General features: G+C 35.3%; 1 protein-coding gene across 1 annotated transcript; it reads left to right on the top strand.

Annotated features, from left to right (window-relative positions):
- Positions 1-11,936: 11,936 nt before the first annotated feature.
- Positions 11,937-13,302, top strand: LOC145015435 (histone H3.3). The gene is made up of 5 exons (XM_078973909.1): positions 11,937-12,067; positions 12,499-12,570; positions 12,661-12,737; positions 12,821-12,911; positions 13,002-13,302. The coding sequence occupies exons 2-5, from the start codon at positions 12,499-12,501 to the stop codon at positions 13,170-13,172; spliced, it is 411 nt and encodes a 136-aa protein (XP_078830035.1). The 5' UTR covers positions 11,937-12,067; the 3' UTR covers positions 13,173-13,302.
- The last annotated feature ends 5,023 nt before the right edge of the window (positions 13,303-18,325 follow it).

Below are 18,325 nucleotides of genomic sequence, written 5' to 3' on the forward strand. Positions count from 1 at the left end.
GGGGGATTTAACGATTAAGGTATCGAGTAATCTACCTTTTTTTGGGTTTTTTTTAAGAAAATAAATAATGGGATACTAACTTGAAAAGGTAACGAACTTTCGATTTTTGTCACATTTAGTCATTAAATTTTTTTTCATTATCTATTTGCTATTGAACTATTGAAATTGTTCAAATTTTACCCTTATGACTAGCTGATGTCGGTCATAAGGGTAAAATGTGAACAGTTTCAATAGTTTAGTGGCAAATAAATAACGAAAAAAAGTTTAGTGACTAATATGAACAAAATCGAAACTTCGTTTCCCTCTAAAAAGTTCAATGACTAAATGTGAACAAACTTTCTCTTGTATTATATTTTAGCAAATTATTTATTTTTGTTAAATTATAGCAACAATTGTTGATGAAGAAATCTATGAAAAAAAAAAACAGAACCCTGAAAATATATTTAAAAAAAAAACAAAAAACCAAAACCGAAATAAAAAACCAATGGTTTGACATTTTTCAAAATAAAAAATCAAAATTTCCAATCTGATTTTGGTTTTACAAAAAAATGAACCATTCTCACTGATGTAAATTATGACCATTAGTTTGGCATGCGGAATTTGTGACATCCCATGAATATGTAGTTACCACATCGTCTGAACTCGTAATTCATAGTAAGGGGTTAGAGTATCATCGCATGAATACGTAGTTACAACATCGTCTGAACTCGTAATTCATCACCTATAGATTATGGGCCTGCTGGTGTTTCCACTGGGTTGTCTAGAATAGTCCGTGGTCGCCATCTATACTCTGGTAGATGACTACATCGCCACATTGTCGGTTAAGGTTATGGTATCTCCTTTCATCCTACATCACATATTCATCATCATCTATTTACCTAATTATCATCACCTTTCTATCATCACATATCTCTCATCATTTTATTTCATCACACACCAACTATTTCATCTACCCATGTTTCATCCGCAACATATTTATAGATATAAAATAAATATACCGTTTAAATCTTTTAAAACATGTATAAAATCGTTCATCCAGCATAGACAGCAAGTATTCAAATAATATGCACAAATAGCACATAATTTATATAAAATACTTTATATCTATATGTAAGATGAAAATAACTATATATACCAAAAAAAAATTCCATAAATGCTTCCTAACTTCGAACCCCAAGGTTTAATCTACTAAAGCTTCATATTCTCGGCTCTCTGGACCTAGAAGGGTCCAGATCTATCACACCAAAAAGCTCAAGATAGCTCTTCCTTTCACTCTACACACTCAAGCTCGTTAGGGTTCTCACTTATGGGAAAACTAGTCGCAATTGAAGGCCATAAGTGCCTTTAAATATGGCTCGGGCCCAAAGATTTAGGGTTTCTGCCAACAACGCGGACTCGTAGAGTTGCCTCACCAACTTGTCGAGTCCATTCATTAATCCGAGTCATCAGTCGCGACCTTACTTGACGAGTTGAGGCGTCAACTCGTCGAGTCTCTCTTCTTAAATCAAAAGAAAAATACTTCAATTATGATACCTGGAAATCTGGATGTTACATTTTGTTTTTTTATTTCATAGATTTGTTCATCAACAAATGTTGCTACAATTAAACAAAAATAAATAATTTGCTAAAACATAATACAATAGGAAGTTTGTTCACATTTTGTCATTGAACTTTTTAGAGGGAAACGAACTTTCGATTTTGTTCAAATTTAGTCACTAAACTTTTTTTCGTTATCTATTTGTCACTAAACTATTGAAACTGTTCACATTTTACCCTTATGACCGGTAACAGCCGGTCATAAGGGTAAAATATGAACAGTTTCAATAGTTCAATGGCAAATAGATAACGAAAAAAAGTTGAGTGACTAAATGTGACAAAATTCGAAAGTTCGTTACCCTTTCAAGTCATTATCCCATAAATAATTGGTTTAAAATTATTTTTTGAAAAATGATCGTTCGGTCCGCAATGCTTCTTTTGGATTCGAATTCCAAAATGAGTAGACGGGTAAATGGTCCGACCCGATTAGTGTGACATCCCCAAAATCACGGCCAGAAAAGACCGATTTTGTTTATGCTTTATGAAAATCAGAGTACTTCATTTTATAAAAAGGTTACGGAATTTGCTCCCAGAAAAACACGATAAATACGTTATTAAAACATTTTCGAAGAAACGTATTTTTATTCATCTTAAAACGTTTGGGATGTCATCGTTAATACAGAAACATAAGCATAAACAGAACTTACAATTATTTACACTAGTGATCTACATCTCTTTAAATCTCTCAGTGTAAAGTGACTTCGTATCAAACCTGTGATATAAATAAACTGAGTGGGTCAGGTTGGGAAACCTGGTGAGTACATAGGGATTTCAATCCCACAATGTTATACCATATATATAGTTTAAAATTCACAAAATATACAATTTCATCATACATATATATAAACAACTCTTATCCCACCCCGTCGATCCTCGCAACGAGGCTATCAATACTCTCGGACCTAAGATTAGTCGTTTTACCTACTCCATACTCTCGGACCTAAGATTAGTCGTTTTACCTACTCCATACTCTCAGATCAGAAATGAACGAATTTACCAAATCCATACTCTCGGACTAGGGAAGAATGACTAATCCATACTCTCGGATTAATGATGAATGATTATGCCTAATCCATACTCTCGGACTAGGGACAATGACTAATCCATACTCTCGGATTAATAACGAATGATTATGCCTAATCCATATTCTCGGACTAGGGACAATGACTATGTCTAATCCATACTCCCGGATAAGTGACATATACTAACTTCTATTCTCTGATTTTCACTCACTTGTACTCGTAAGAATATACTACCCAATATTCCTCATTTTTTAATTTAGGTCTTCTCTTTATCCTAAATTATCAATTATAATCAGGTATGTTCTTTAACACGAATTTCAAGCAACATCAATTAACTCGCACATAAACATATAATTAATACTTCAATCAATACTTGTATTAAAATCATGTTCATGAAAGGGACTATGCACTCACCTGATAGGTGGTGACTCAACACTCGGACAACGTTTCGATACTCTCAACACAATTTCCTTCGATAAAACCTAGTATCAACACCACTAGGGTTTAGTCTAACGATAACCGCGACTAATTAATAGTATAGCTATTATTATTATTATATAGGCGTTAAATAACACTCAATATAACTCATAATAATAGCCCAAACAATTATTTTAAGGTCTTAATAATGTTACTATAATTAATTAGAAGCTATATTAAAACTAGCGTAGGCATAGCTCACTTACAGCGGGTTTTTCGCAAAACCGGGCTTCGCTGGAGCAGCGTTTCCCGAGCCGAAAGGCTCTTTTCTCGGAGCCATCGAGCGCTCCGGGGCTTCCGCCTCGTGCTATGGAGTTACTCTAGGCTTTAGGGGGTTAGGGAGGCTTAAAGAGAGAGTTTAGAGAGAGAAAGAAGGGTTTGAAGGTGTGAGAATGAATGGAACCCGACACCTCTATTTATAGGGGAGAAATATGATGGACTCGTCGAGTCTGAGTCATGACTCGTCGAGTTGGTCCATGTGGTGCCACGTCACCCCCTATCGCGTATCAGCCTTCAAACTTAGAAAAATCATAACTTTCGCATACGAGCTCCGTTTTTGACGTTCTTTATATCCACGCGTAGGTAAAATCAAGATCTACAACTTTCATTTAGACTCCGTCGGCTAATTCTCGACCGATCTCAAATTTAACAGTAGGAGGCGTTTAGACTTTTAAATGACCGCGAAGAATTCATAACTCCTTCATACGAACTCCGTTTTCGTCTGTCTTTTTACCTTTGAGTTCCTATTAATGAGATATTCAACTCTCATTTAGGTCGCGTAATCCAAAAACCGCTCGAACTAAAATTCGAGTTTCGGGCTGTACACTGCTAAGCCGAATCTTAGAAAAATCATAACTTCCTCATACGAAGTCGGATTTGGGCGTTCTTTTTATCGACGCTCTTAGTTTAACATATTATACGAATTTCATTTAGATCACTAAGGCTAAAAAGTCCTCCATCGTAAATTCACTATTTACGCTTCCCGGTGCCGTGCCGGTTTTGCCGTAAAACTTCGACGGGCCATAACTTCTTCGTTATAACTCGGATTTCGGCGTTCTTTATATGTACGGAAACCTTGTGACATATTCTACAACTTGGTTAAGCTTATTTATTCTAAATAATCTTTTGTTGAAAAGTCATTTTCGACCCCTATTGCCTCTAAATTGACTAGCCCGGATCTGCGGGCGTTACAATTAGGCCTGCCAATCCAACATGAAGTAGTCGTAGGTTTGGCAAGAGATTTTCACGTGTCTGTGTAATTAGGTTGACACGACACGACACAACGACACAAAAATTAAACGGGTTGAGTTAAGGTCAAAGCTCTCAATTCGAATATGACATGTTTAATTATATATTATTTTTTATAAATTTTATAGTTTTATAAATATAATCGTTGAATATTGTGGAAAACATGTTAATTAGGGTTACGTATATTACTATCAATATATATATATGGATACTGATGTGCCTCAGATTTTGGCTCTGATTATCCTTCGAGTAATCAAGGCGTGAGACCGCCCAACTTGAGTGGCAACACACATAAGCAAGTCATTCATCGAGGATTTGTCGAGAGAACACTCTGATGACAAAGTTAGAAAACAGTATAGGAAGTTATTAATCATAATAGGAAAATGGTTTTGTGGTTGTGTACTGTCACACCCCAAAACCAGGAACGACGGAAACGTTCTGGGGCAGAGGACGTCATGTATAATATCAACAACAATGTAAAGTAGTAAACAAGCAACAACATCATCCATTGCATTAATAATATAATTATTATACAAATATGTTCTGCCAAATTTTGATGAACACTAAAGCATAAATCAAAATGAAAGATAAGTCTTGAACAAGCTCCATCTTCCTTTCTCCTTGCATCGATACCTGTCTATGATGACCTGAGGATACAAGTAATTTTGAAAGCGAGTATCAGCTTTGAAGCTGGTGAGATCATAAGTATTTAGTGTCTTAATTTGTATGTAAGAATTTGTATGTGAACTGTAAGTATGAAAATGTTTGTAAGACAACTGTAAACGTTTGAAAAACCTTAGAAATCCCTATGATTCCTTCTAGTATATGAAGGTGTCTTCTACCAAGACCTAACTGTTCTGTGTGTGTGTGTGTCTCTTGTAAGATGATGTATTTTCCAAAGTATAACTATCATTATCCAAAAATATAGTTTGTACATTTATGTTTAAGTGAGGTTATCACTAAAAATATGTAATGGAAAAATCTATGCAGTACTATGGTGTAGTGCAGACTACAACCGTACCTATTACCTTAAATCTAGGGTAATACTTCCAAGTACTGTAATATTTAATATAAATAACTACATCGGTACTCAACTGCCTTATTTGAGGGATAAGGTATAATGTGATGTCTAGATCCCAGACTATACAGTCCCCTATCAAAGGGATTTTGGAACCTACCCACGACCCCTGCCTGAATGCAAGTCGTGAGCATCCACATTACCGAATGATCATGTATACTCGATATAACTATCACAATTGCGGTGTGATTCATCAGTATAGTTAGATCCTGAACTGGTTCCGAGCTATAGCCCCTAGTGACGTCTATTCTATGTATATGTAAGTGTACTCATGTAAGTGTGATCATGTAATTGTACTCAAGTAAGAGCGATCATGTAATAGTACAGTAGTGTACTGTAATGTTCTACGTGTGCTAGCTGTAATGTGTGTTCTCTCTATCTAGCAAGTATAGTAATGTAATCATTCTAGTATAGTTGTATATGTTCTCGTCCTAGTATAGTTGTATATGTAATGTACTGAAAAGTTCTAGAAAGTATTGACTCGTGAATGAACTGACTCATTGTATGATATCGCGTTCCAGCAATGGTTCTAGTATCTTCCTGAACTACCCATATGGTAGCTTTCTAGTAATCTAAGTGGTACGTGTAGACATGGATGTATAACCTTGCTACCCAAGGGCATATGATGAACTTGAAGGACCTTTTATGACTATATATGTACACATGATATATAACTAATATTTAAACGACTTTCGGACGAATACCCAATGTCCCACCAGACCACATCTCAAGGCGCGAAAAGGAAATAGGGTGGATAGCCTTCCTAAGTCTTTTAAATATTTGTTATATAACTATACATATAGAGGCATGCAATTTATATCATAAAAGCATAAATAAGTTTTGTAAGACATTTGAAACATAGATATTATTTTAAGAAAAGATTTACTTGATGTCAATCTGTAAAACAATTTGAAGGCATAAGTTTAATAAAACAGTTTAAGTATAAGGAAACATTTGTTTGAAACACAGTTGTAAATAAGTTTGAAAGGAAATGTACGGAGTAAACTGTACAGTGTAAAAAGGAGTTTAAAACATATAAAATGTTTATAAAAAGTAATTTGAAGAAAACTGTTTGGTAAAACGGCTAATGAGTAGCCAAATCATTTGAATGTTGTATATTAATCACATGTGATTGATGTAATAAGTAATATAATCCTACTTACTAATCACATGTGATTGACATAATAAGTAGCATGATTCTACTTGTATCCCCCCCCATAAAACATTTAAAAAGAGTTTAAAACATTAGTTAAGGGGTATGAACTCACCTGCAGTAAGTGACTGGAATTGAACGGACTGTTATCGTACGGAAGGATCGGGCAAGTGCTTGGTGTCAAGTGGAGACTTAGACACACACAATGATCCTAATTACATATGAAAACATATGTATATACATAATTAGTGATTATAACACTAATTATACAAGTAATAACATTTAAGCGCGAGGAAAACACTTTTGGTCAAGTGCTAGGAGGCTAAAGGGTTGCAACAAAGGAGTGCAATGCCCCTAATGTGAGTTTAAGGTCAAAAGACCATATTCATTGGAGTTTACGGCCCAAGGAAGTAAGTTCCTGGCCGTAAACTCTCAACCAAGACTTGGAATGGTACTTTCAATTACTACAACCTTAGTGGGAATTGTTTCAAGGCATATACAAGTGTTTGGGCACCATATTGACTCCTTTGGGGAGTTTACGGACCAAAGACCCTTTTCCCTTGGAGTTTACGGGCGTAAACTCCCTTGGGAGGGTGATTATGGTGCTTTCAAGTCTCAAACATTTCTAGGAACAAGTCTAGGCTTTAGTACTTGGCTTTAGGAGGATTTATGGCACCATTTGGTACCATTTCTTGGAGTTTACGGCCATAGAACATCTTGGGCCATAAACTCCCTTAAACATGGGGTTCTAAATGTTTTAGCTAGTCCATAACTCATCTAGGTACTTGTCCAAATTGTCCCTTGGCCTTAAGAAGTGTTTAGGGTGTCATCTGACCCTTTTAAAGGAGTTTACGGCCCAAGAATTACTCTTGGCCGTAAACTCTTCAACACATGTGCTTTCCTTATGTTTTCCAGGTCCTAAATAGTTTAGGGTATTTGTCTAACATAAAGTCCAAGCTTTAGGTGCCTTAAAAACACCATTTGAGCATGTGTTAGGGGAGTTTACGACCATAGAACATTTTGGGCCGTAAACTCCTATTTCTTGGCTGATTTCTTGTACCTAACACACTCCTATACATGTCCAAGGTAGTTACTAAGCACGGGGGACAATCTAGGCTCGGTTTCGGGAGTTTACCGCTCAAGAACACCTTGGGAAGTAAACTCCTAAATCGGATGATTTAGCTATGTAATCTATGTTATGAAAACATTTAAAGCTTTCTAACACTACTAGAAAGAGTTACTCACAATTTGGGATAAAAACCCGAAGATCCGTCAGAGAGAAAATGGATTTTCTCTAGTTGGGAATGTGAATAATGAATGAATTTGGTTCAGAAAACTATTTATAGTCCTGAAATATTTTGGCAGAAAATATTTCTATTCTCGGAATGGATTCTAATGATCTAGGGTGATGGAATTTACAGTGTTGCACAAAATCCTAGTGCAACCACTCTCCGAATAACCCTTTTTGGTGTAAAACCCTAAAACTGCCAAACTTATATTCTAAGTTTGAATTTTCACTGTAACTGATCTACATCTATTGGCTTGATATGGTTTATTAAAAATGGAAATTTCGGGTTGTCACATGTACCTTTGATGATACACAAGGGTTACCTTTATATTGGCCTTCCTTGGGAAATGGTGATTTGGTACGTGTTGTACATACGATGGTCTTATCACCATTAATGCCCTTTGTCACACCCTGGCCCGTAGCGAAAGCATCGAGGTTGCAACGTCAAAAACTGGATTACAGTTTACAAACATACATTGAACTGTACAAAACTTGAATAACATTACATGTCTTCATAGATTTGAATACAAGGATTACATTAATTTAAACTTTGAAAATGCAATTTATAAAACAATTTCAACAAAGTGTAATTTAACAAAAGCAAAAAGCCTAAAGAGGTTAGCTAACAACAAAAGACAAAGAAAGATAAGTTATTCCATAAATCATGAGGCTTGAAATCCAGCTTCTAATTGCTTGATAATACACACGTTTGAAAATACGTCAACAAAATTGTTGGTGAGTTTTACATGTTTTGACTCTGTTTCTTTTGTTAAAAGTGAAATTTTATATAAAAATAAACAGTTATCAGATTGTATAAAATGTTACTTTTATAATTCAAAGTGTAAAATAACAATGAGAAGTGTTACCTTGTCTTATGTATAATTGTACTTGTGATCCGATACAAATATGTATATTGATTCACTTATGAACTATAAGTTAAAGTCAACATGATTTCCTGTTGTATACTCTTAAGAGCTTATTTGATTTAAATAAAACACTACATTTAGTTCTGAACTAAGAGTAAATCCTTATGCTACATATAGTTTTATTCTAACTTAGGGATGTCAACGGGGGCAAACGGGGCGGGGATTGCATCCCCCACCCCCACCCCCGAAATTTTCCTGTTCCCCCGCCCCCGCCCCCGTTTCCCCACCCCCGTTTGGGTTGACTTTTTTTGGGCGAACGAATGTGTAGTTTAGGCTAAAACAAGTTGTTTTTTAATCTAAAAGAAACCATTTTGGATAAAAATAATTATTTATAGCATAAGTTTATATATTTAAAATAAAAATATTATAACATCTTAAAAAAGCTATACTATAAACTTAAAAACATGATATTTAATTGAATTTTGGTAGTTCAAAATCATTGTTATTATTTATTATATTTTTATAATTAATATATATTAATATAAATAATATATTAACGGGGTCCCCATTGGGGGTTCGGGACGGGACTACCCAACCCCACCCCCGCCCCCGAAACTAAAACGGGGGTTGACATTGCCCCCGCCCCCGCCCCCGTCCCCGATTTTTTAAACAAATAATCCCCATTCAGGATCGGGGCCCCACGGGTTCGGGGTCCCACGAGATTTTTTGACATCCCTGTTCTAACTTGTATTAGTATTTTTGAAGTGAATTTTAGGCTACGTGGATTTATAAATAAGCTATATGACTTGAACATGCCTCCGTGAATCACAATTAATAGGTTGGTGTTTGGTGTCCCAACAACGCCTCATCAACGTCGTGATAAAAAGAGTAAGATAAAAACAAGAAGTTAGCATTTGTTTTGTCTCATCAAATGAAAGTTATAGCTAGCAACCACAGACGGGATGTCAACCCGTATAGATCTATACACAATATTCTTCGCTCAAAACGGATTAACGGTTATTACATAGATTTTTACTAAGTTTGTGTTCTTAGTTTGATGAATGCTAGAACTCCGACAAAAATCCCAAGTTTAGTTGCAATTCTACAATTGTTTATGTTCATAAACTTTCCGTTGTAAGGCTTAGTGAACCTTAAGTGTAAAGCTATAAAAGTTTTCCACTTTTCCTATCCAAATCTGTCAGCATAACGATTGAGTTTCAACAAAAACTAAATTTCAACTTAAGTGAAAACCAACAAAAACATTAACAATCTAAACATGTACAACTATAGCAGTAAAATGCGTGCGGAAAATAAAGTAATTTAAATGTGTACATACACAAAGCAAACATTTTAACGAACACATGTAACATTATTTTTTGTTCTTTTCATATATATATATATATATATATATATATATATATATATATATATATAACTATCTTCAAGTATTCTAACTAATTATTGTATAGATGTAGGAATCAATGTGAGTCAATCATTTCAAAACCTAAATAAGGTAAATTTTTAATGTTATCTATTAAGTAATTTTAGTAATTAAATAGAGATTTTAATTAATCATTTTAATTTAGGCAAGATAGTTTAAGAATTAATTAAATAAGATAAACTTTTAATGTTATCTATTAATTAATTTTAGTAATCAAATCTATTTGTTTAATAATTGTATATTTAAGGATGTTATTTAAATTATTATTATGTAACAATATGTATAAATCTATATTTGCATTACAATGTTTGAATATATAAGGATCATGTTATATTTCAACTGAAGGTTCAAAAATATTGTTTTTCTACAAGAAATTACTTCAATCAAAATATCTACTATATCAAAATATATTCTGGCATTTTCAAAGAATATCGTTGTAGCATAATTGCATTATAAAAGAATAAAATCGAGTAAAATTAAAAATTATGTTAGAATTAAAATTTAATTAATTAAAAAAAATAAGAATTCAAAATTAAAAGAATCAATATCCATTAAAATCCGAAATGTTCATTAGTTAAACACCGAAATGTTCATTAGTTAAACATGTGTTTCCTAATTTAAACATTTGTCTCATACTTTAAAGATAGGGAAATCATTACTTAAAATAACTAAAGTCATTGTTCTACATTCATCTCTACATCCAAACAATAATTAATTAGAATACAATAATCTAAGTGTATATATATATATATATATTACATTTTTACACATAAAAGTATATGTACGTATTTTATTATCGCCTAGGTGATAGAATATATATATATATATATATATATATATATATATATATATATATATATATATATATATATATATATATATATATATATATATACTAGCCGTTTACCCGTGCAAAGCGACGGGTGCCGATCAACAAAATGACATAAAAAAATTTGTTAAACAAAATGACGAACAAATAGAGATTTCTTATACTTGGGCTAGGATTAAACGTAAGACATTTTTGGGCTTATTCGATTTTAATAGAAAGAAAAACAAAGGAAGAGGTAGCGAGCATGAGAGAGAACCAAGGTTTTGCGGTCAATGGCAAGACATTCATGATAGACGAATGCTAGATCAATGCGTCTCTTCCAGTTTATATGAAATGTTTTATAACGTGTACATCGTATTAGACCGATTCAAATGGATATGAAGAACACTTGGTTAAACTTTGACTCATTCAAAATCTTATCATCATTTTATTTGTCTTTTTCATTATTATTAGTAGATTCAATATTTAGCGATTCAATTGGATATAAGTATATGATTTTAATTATAAAAATTGAAATAAATCAAAAATTGACAAATAGATAATATTTATTTCAAAAATATCATAAAATGACAAATATCAAAACTTATGAGAGATTGACATGTATCAAAAAAATATTCATTTATTAAGAAAGATATAACACATGTCATGATTTAATTAAGTAGGAAGATTTTTAGGAATAAAAAGTAATAAGATAGTTAATTTTTCTAAAATGACACATGATGATTTATAGAAAAAAAGTAGAAGTATTTAATTTCTCTTTTTAAAATTGACTCATGCCCAGAACAAAGCACATAAAGCTTTTATAGAAATTACACAAAAAATCAACCAATAAGAAGAAAGTATTAGGGTTCTACGATCCGTCTCATCCACATGGGAGACGCATCTCAACCGTCAAATCTACTCAAGAAAAAACACAGGATACGGAATCATTACCGTCAGATCCATCAAAACCATTCGATGCGAGGAAATAAAGACGCTATAAATACCCTTGTGCTTTCTCAACTTGAGTTCTCAGATTTATTTTCCCCCAAATTTTACCGTTTCGTCGCCGATAAGAAAATCATTCGCGGTATGTTCTCTAAAGCTTCTCTAAATTCTGTTTATTTTCTCTCTCTTAATCGATTAGTTAGCAGAGAAAACCTTTTATACGATCTGTTGGTTTCCAATTTCGTTGATTTCGGTTTTAGGGTTTGTATTTAGTTTTTCCTTTCATGTTCTTCATTAGATGATTATATTGTACAAGGAGATTGCTCGTTTCCCTCCCTTTCTTCTCTTTCTGAGGAGAATTTCCTGACTTATTTTGGTCGTTCGCTCTAGTTTTTCAATTTCATTGATTATCTGATTAGGGTTCGTTAATTAACGAGATAAATCTGTGGATCATCTTGATTTCTCCTCTATTCTTTGATGTCGCGGTTGGATCGTATGTTAAAAAAAAATTCATTTATCGTATGTTCATCAAATTCGTAATGATTTCTATGTTTTAATTTCTGTTTCTTGTAGATGGCTCGTACCAAGCAAACTGCTCGTAAATCCACAGGAGGAAAGGCCCCAAGGAAGCAGCTTGCCACCAAGGTATATTCTTTTCCTTTCTCATCTATCCAAATCCCCGTTTTTCTTCAATTCTTGATGCTAAATTGTTAAGTTATGATCATGATATGATAGGCTGCTCGTAAGTCTGCTCCAACCACAGGAGGTGTGAAGAAGCCTCACAGATACAGACCTGGAACTGTTGCTCTTCGGTATGTTACATTTCTTTCTAATTCAACATCAATTTTCACATTTTAATCCCTTTTATATATTAAAATTGGTTAATATTCTGCAGTGAAATCCGTAAGTACCAGAAGAGTACTGAACTTTTGATCAGGAAACTACCATTCCAGAGGCTTGTTCGTGAAATTGCTCAAGATTTCAAGGTTAGTTTACACATGGGATTTGCGCTGGAATTGGAATTCAATTCTATTCCAACATTTGTTAACATATTGTTATGATGTGAAATCTTGCAGACGGATTTGCGATTCCAGAGTCATGCAGTGTTGGCATTGCAAGAAGCAGCTGAGGCGTATTTGGTGGGATTGTTTGAAGACACAAATCTGTGTGCAATTCATGCCAAGAGGGTGACTATCATGCCAAAGGATATTCAGTTGGCTAGGAGAATTAGGGGTGAGAGGGCTTGATTTGAGTGTTATGAAGTAGTAATTAGTATTGTGTTTTGTTGGATTGGAAACTGTGGTTTCTTTGTTTTGTTTGGTAGGATTGTGAACTTGATTGTTGGTGGATTATTGTAATGGTTTGAGTATTTTCTTATGAGATGTTGCAAGATTTGTCAAAATCAACACTAATAACAATGGAGTATGAACGAGTAAACGTTTAATTTAATAATTATTAAAACACAAAAAATCCAGCTACTTAGAAAAATACCAGATAAAACTAATTAATAGATTGGGAAAAACAACAAGAAATCGATCTGATCAGTACTTTTTACTATTTATTGTGTCATATTATTAAAATTTCACTTGGTATGCTTTTAGAGTTTTATTTTTTGTGAAAAACTGAATTTAAATAACATATTTGATGATTTCATCCCCGACAATAAAACTACCATTAAGCCAACATGCTATATAACATATGCATATTTATAATTATAATTTACATTAGTAGTCTAAATAAAAAGCATGGATATAGACCAACTAAAATGTTTTTACAAAGTTTCATGATAGCTAGTTGCATAAATACATAATTACCAATGAATTTAGAGTAAATTACTAAAATCATTCCTATGGTTTGGTCAAATGTGAAAACTAAAATGTTTTTACAAAGTTTCATGATAAATAGTTGCATAAATATATAACTACCAATGAATTTAGAGTAAATTACTAAAATCCTTCTTATGGTTTGGTCAAAATTTCACATTTGGTCCATAACATTTTTTTTGCACTCGGATCATCCCTACAGTTTGATTTCGTTGCAATTTTCGTCCCTATGATTTGGTTAAAATTGCATGTTTGGTCCCTAATTTTATGTATGTAAGGGACGAAAAACGCAACAAAATCAAATCATAGGGACGATCCGAGTGCAAAAGAAAAGTTAGGGACCAAACGTGAAGTTTTCACCAAACCATAGGGACGATTTCAGTAATTTACTCATGAATTTATAATACTTATACATTTATGTATATCAAGTACAAACGCAATAGTGTCAACTACTCTAAGTCGTCCAACAAAGTCTGAAAGTTTATCTGCTCTGAATGTTTATCACTTGAAATAATTAAACACTGAGAGGGATAAGCGGACGTCGCTTAGAGAGTTTAAAAATAAATATAATATAACGCTATGTTATATACATAACAATATAATAGGAACAAAAAGAAACAAAGTACAAAAAAGGCTTATATGTGTATCAAATGAAAGGCTTTTTAGATCAATCAATGGTTAGATTCAAGAGATTACAATCAATGAGACACAATAATTTAGGATCATAAACATCATAAATTCCAGCCAAAAGGCATATAAAACACAATTCCTTTATATCATGTGGCCAGAATATACGGGCTTTCAACCCTACCTAGGCCAAAACCAATACCAAAGTGATACGAATCATGCTCTACATGGCCAAAGGCACAAAGCCAATACCAAAGTGATACGAGTCATGTTCTACATGGCCAAAGGCATCAAAATCCAATATCAAGTAATGACCACTTAGATCAATAACACAAGAAAGCACATTGCACAATAATACATAACACATAACACATAACATACAATTATCCCTATATTGAACTCAGTGTGTTGTAACCGAATGTTGTGATAAAATTCTTCTTTTTCTAATGAAATGACACCATCCTCAGGCCTCTAAAACCTTCAATTATACCCCTGGAGTTCATATTTTAAATTTCATAATCAATTACTCAACTAATCTCAAGTTATGTTATTTTCAATTTAGAAATTTTGGTTTTTGTTTTTTGTATAGCTGTCACTTGTAGATATGTTTTACCCTTCTTAAATACAAAATAACTAATAAATTCTAAATATTAAAAAAATAGACTCTTATATCTTTCCAATGCCACTGACCTCACATTTTTATGATTTTTCTATAATTTACTATGAATTTAACAACACAACATCCCAAAGCTATCAAAATTCAGTACTACACTAAACATATAGCTGTTTTCACCCATCTTAAGTCTGAAATTAGATTTTGGTGTTAAAACAAGAATTAAAGTATACATTCTCAACTTTCCAGGGATATATAGACATATCCATACAGTTTTTGTAACGACGTAAATTTTAAACCAATTTTTTTTCCATTTTTACAGACATCAAAACATCGAGTAATAATTTAAGTTCCAATGTAAATAATATTGTCACGACCGATTACATAAACAAAGATCACAAAATAGTCTTCCCCGAGTGTGTGTACGATCACGCCGGCGCCTTCCCACAGTCCTCGCTAGTACCTGAAACACATAACACAACAACTGTAAGCATAAATGCTTAGTGAGTTCCCCAAAATACAACCTACGCACATACGCCTTTCCAGGCCCTGACCTTCCGGTCCATGTGTCTCAGGGGACTTCCGTCCCGACTGGGTAAACCTTCCGGTCCGACCCATGTCAACCTTACGGTCCATTTTACAACGCCTTCCGGCCCATAACATATTCGCCTTCCGGCCCATAATATAATGCCTTCCGGCCCATATCACACATACCATACATAGCATTAACTTATCACACATAATGTATATATATAACTCATATCATGTTTGACCTTCCGGTCACACAGTTAAACCCTTCCGGGTACAGTATAGTGAGAAGACTCACCTCGTATGTCTCGATAACTTGTGAACCCTGGAAATCACTCGTGCTCGAACCCCTGAGCTGTAATCCTCCTATGACATCATATATCTATAATTATTACTTGCACCACTAAGGTTGACCATCCTTATCAAGTCAACATTGGTCAACTTAGTCAACAGTCTTTGGTCAAATTGACCGGACTCGGCGAGCGCACTAGAGTGACTCGGCGAGTCTACGCGTTTTCACCAACTCGCAAGGATTTTCCCTTTGACACGTCGAGTACTCCCCTGACTCGACGAGTTCCACCTGGGCATGAATCACGGGGCCACCGCGACTCAACTCGCCGAGTCGCAAGGACAACTAGGCGAGTCCCAACTCGACTTGGTCCACCTATCAAATACCTTTCTAACTCTCTGTGACTCACTGAGTCACTCACAACTCGACAGGACTACACATTGGGTGGTCTTAAGGACAATCTTCAAGCTACTCGTCGAGTCTGTTCTTCAGACTCGGCGAGTCCATGCCATGCATCATCTAAAAATTGCTTTTGCGGTTAGATCCGTTCCATACACACATAAATCTGGCCTTCCCAAGCTCATTTATCACGTAAAGTCTCAGTCTTGGCCGCCATGCAACACATACAAGACTCTTTTTGGGGAAATAACCTCTAATATGGCAACCCTAGCTTCCAACTCAAAAGAATGGACATAAAGCTTATCATTTGGGGCCTTCTGGACCTGCTAAGGTCCAGATCTAGGTTCCATATCTCCATGGGACCTTTCATACTTCAAATCCAAGCCAAATAAGGCAAGAAGAAACCCTAGATTTGACACATCAACCAAAATACGAAGTTTAGCTCTGAAAGTTACCTCAAGAAGGTTCCCTTGATGAAATAGAAGCAGATCCAAGCTCCCCAACTCTTCAAGCTTGACCTTCCCCTTCCTTTCTTGCAATAACACACAAAATGATGAACAAATAGCCTCTTATCTCACTCACAAGGTCTCTCAGCCGTTTGGGTGCACTTAAGGCTCAAGGTGGCCGCAATGAAGGGCCATAAGGTCCTTTAAATAGGGCTTAGGACCGGGAAATTAGGGTTTCATTAAACAGCGCGGACTCGCTGAGTCCATCCCTTGGACTCGCCAAGTCCGGACGCGAACCTCCGTCCAAAACCGCGACCCGACTCGGCGAGTTCGACCTCTAAATCGCCGAGTCCCCTCACAAAATACCAAAAATATGAAAGTAAAGATACCTGGAGATCCGGGCTGTTACAATTCTCCCCCACTAGAACAAGACTTCGCCCTCGAAGTCCCGCTATGCAAATAGCTCCGGATGTTGCTCACGCATCTCACACTCCGGCTCCCAGGTCATCTCTGATCCCTTCCGATGCTGCCACTGAACAAATACCAGGGGTACCTCCTTGTTCCTCAAAACCTTGATCTTCCGAACTCTCATGGCTACTGGTCTCTCCGCATAATTCAGGTTCGCATCCACCTGAATATCCCCTAATGGAACCACTGCCGATTCGTTGGCTATACACTTCCTCAACTGCGACACATGGAAAGTGTCGTGAATCTGCCCCAACTCTGCTGGCAAGTCTAAACGGTAGGCTACCCGACCCACCCTCGCGATCACACAGAAAGGACCAATATATCGGGGCCCCAACTTGCCCCTCTTCCTGAATCGAATCACTCCTTTCCAAGGAGAGACCTTCAGGAGTACAAGATCACCGACCTGAAACTCAAGCTCGGACCGGCGTCTGTCTGCATAACTCTTCTGTCGGCTCTGAGCGGTCAACAACCTCTGTCTGACCAGCTGAATCTGCTCGGTCGTCTGGAGTACGATCTCCGTGCTACCCATAACCCGCTGCCCTACCTCACCCTAACAGATGGGGGTGCGACACCTCCGCCCATACAACACCTCAAAGGGTGGCATACCAATGCTCGAATGATGGCTGTTGTTATACGAGAACTCCGCTAAAGGTAGATAGGTGTCCCAGCTTCCTCCGAAATCCAACACACATGCCCGAAGCATGTCCTCGAGCGTCTGAAACGTCCGCTCACTCTGACTGTCTGTCTGGGGATGATTAATTCTCAAGTTTACAAGTAGTTACTTGATTTCCATTTAAGATTCTAGGTTAATAACATCAACTCATGCCTAATTTCATGAAATTAGTGGTAAACCCACTTTGATCAAACCCTAATCTCTTAATAAATCACTAATTACAAGGGTTAATCCAAAAATTAAGAGTTCATACCTTGATTACTAGACTTGATACTTCAAGAGCACTAAAAATCTTGATTTAATCTTCAAAACTTGTTCAAGATTGATCATGTAGGTGAAAATCTTCCATAGTGATGGTGGGGAACTGAAAATATGCAGAAAATATGCCAAATTCGTGTTTTAATGGGTAACTTGTTTAAATAAACATAAACCCAACCTCACTTCCACCTCACCTTACCTTACATACCATACTTTATTTGAATAAATTTTAAAAATCAAGGACAAAATAGTCTTTTTAAGTAAGACATGGACCAA

Source organism: Lactuca saligna, chromosome 9 (assembly GCF_052625555.1).
Source record: "Lactuca saligna cultivar CGN05327 chromosome 9, ASM5262555v1, whole genome shotgun sequence".
NCBI lineage: Eukaryota > Viridiplantae > Streptophyta > Magnoliopsida > Asterales > Asteraceae > Lactuca > Lactuca saligna.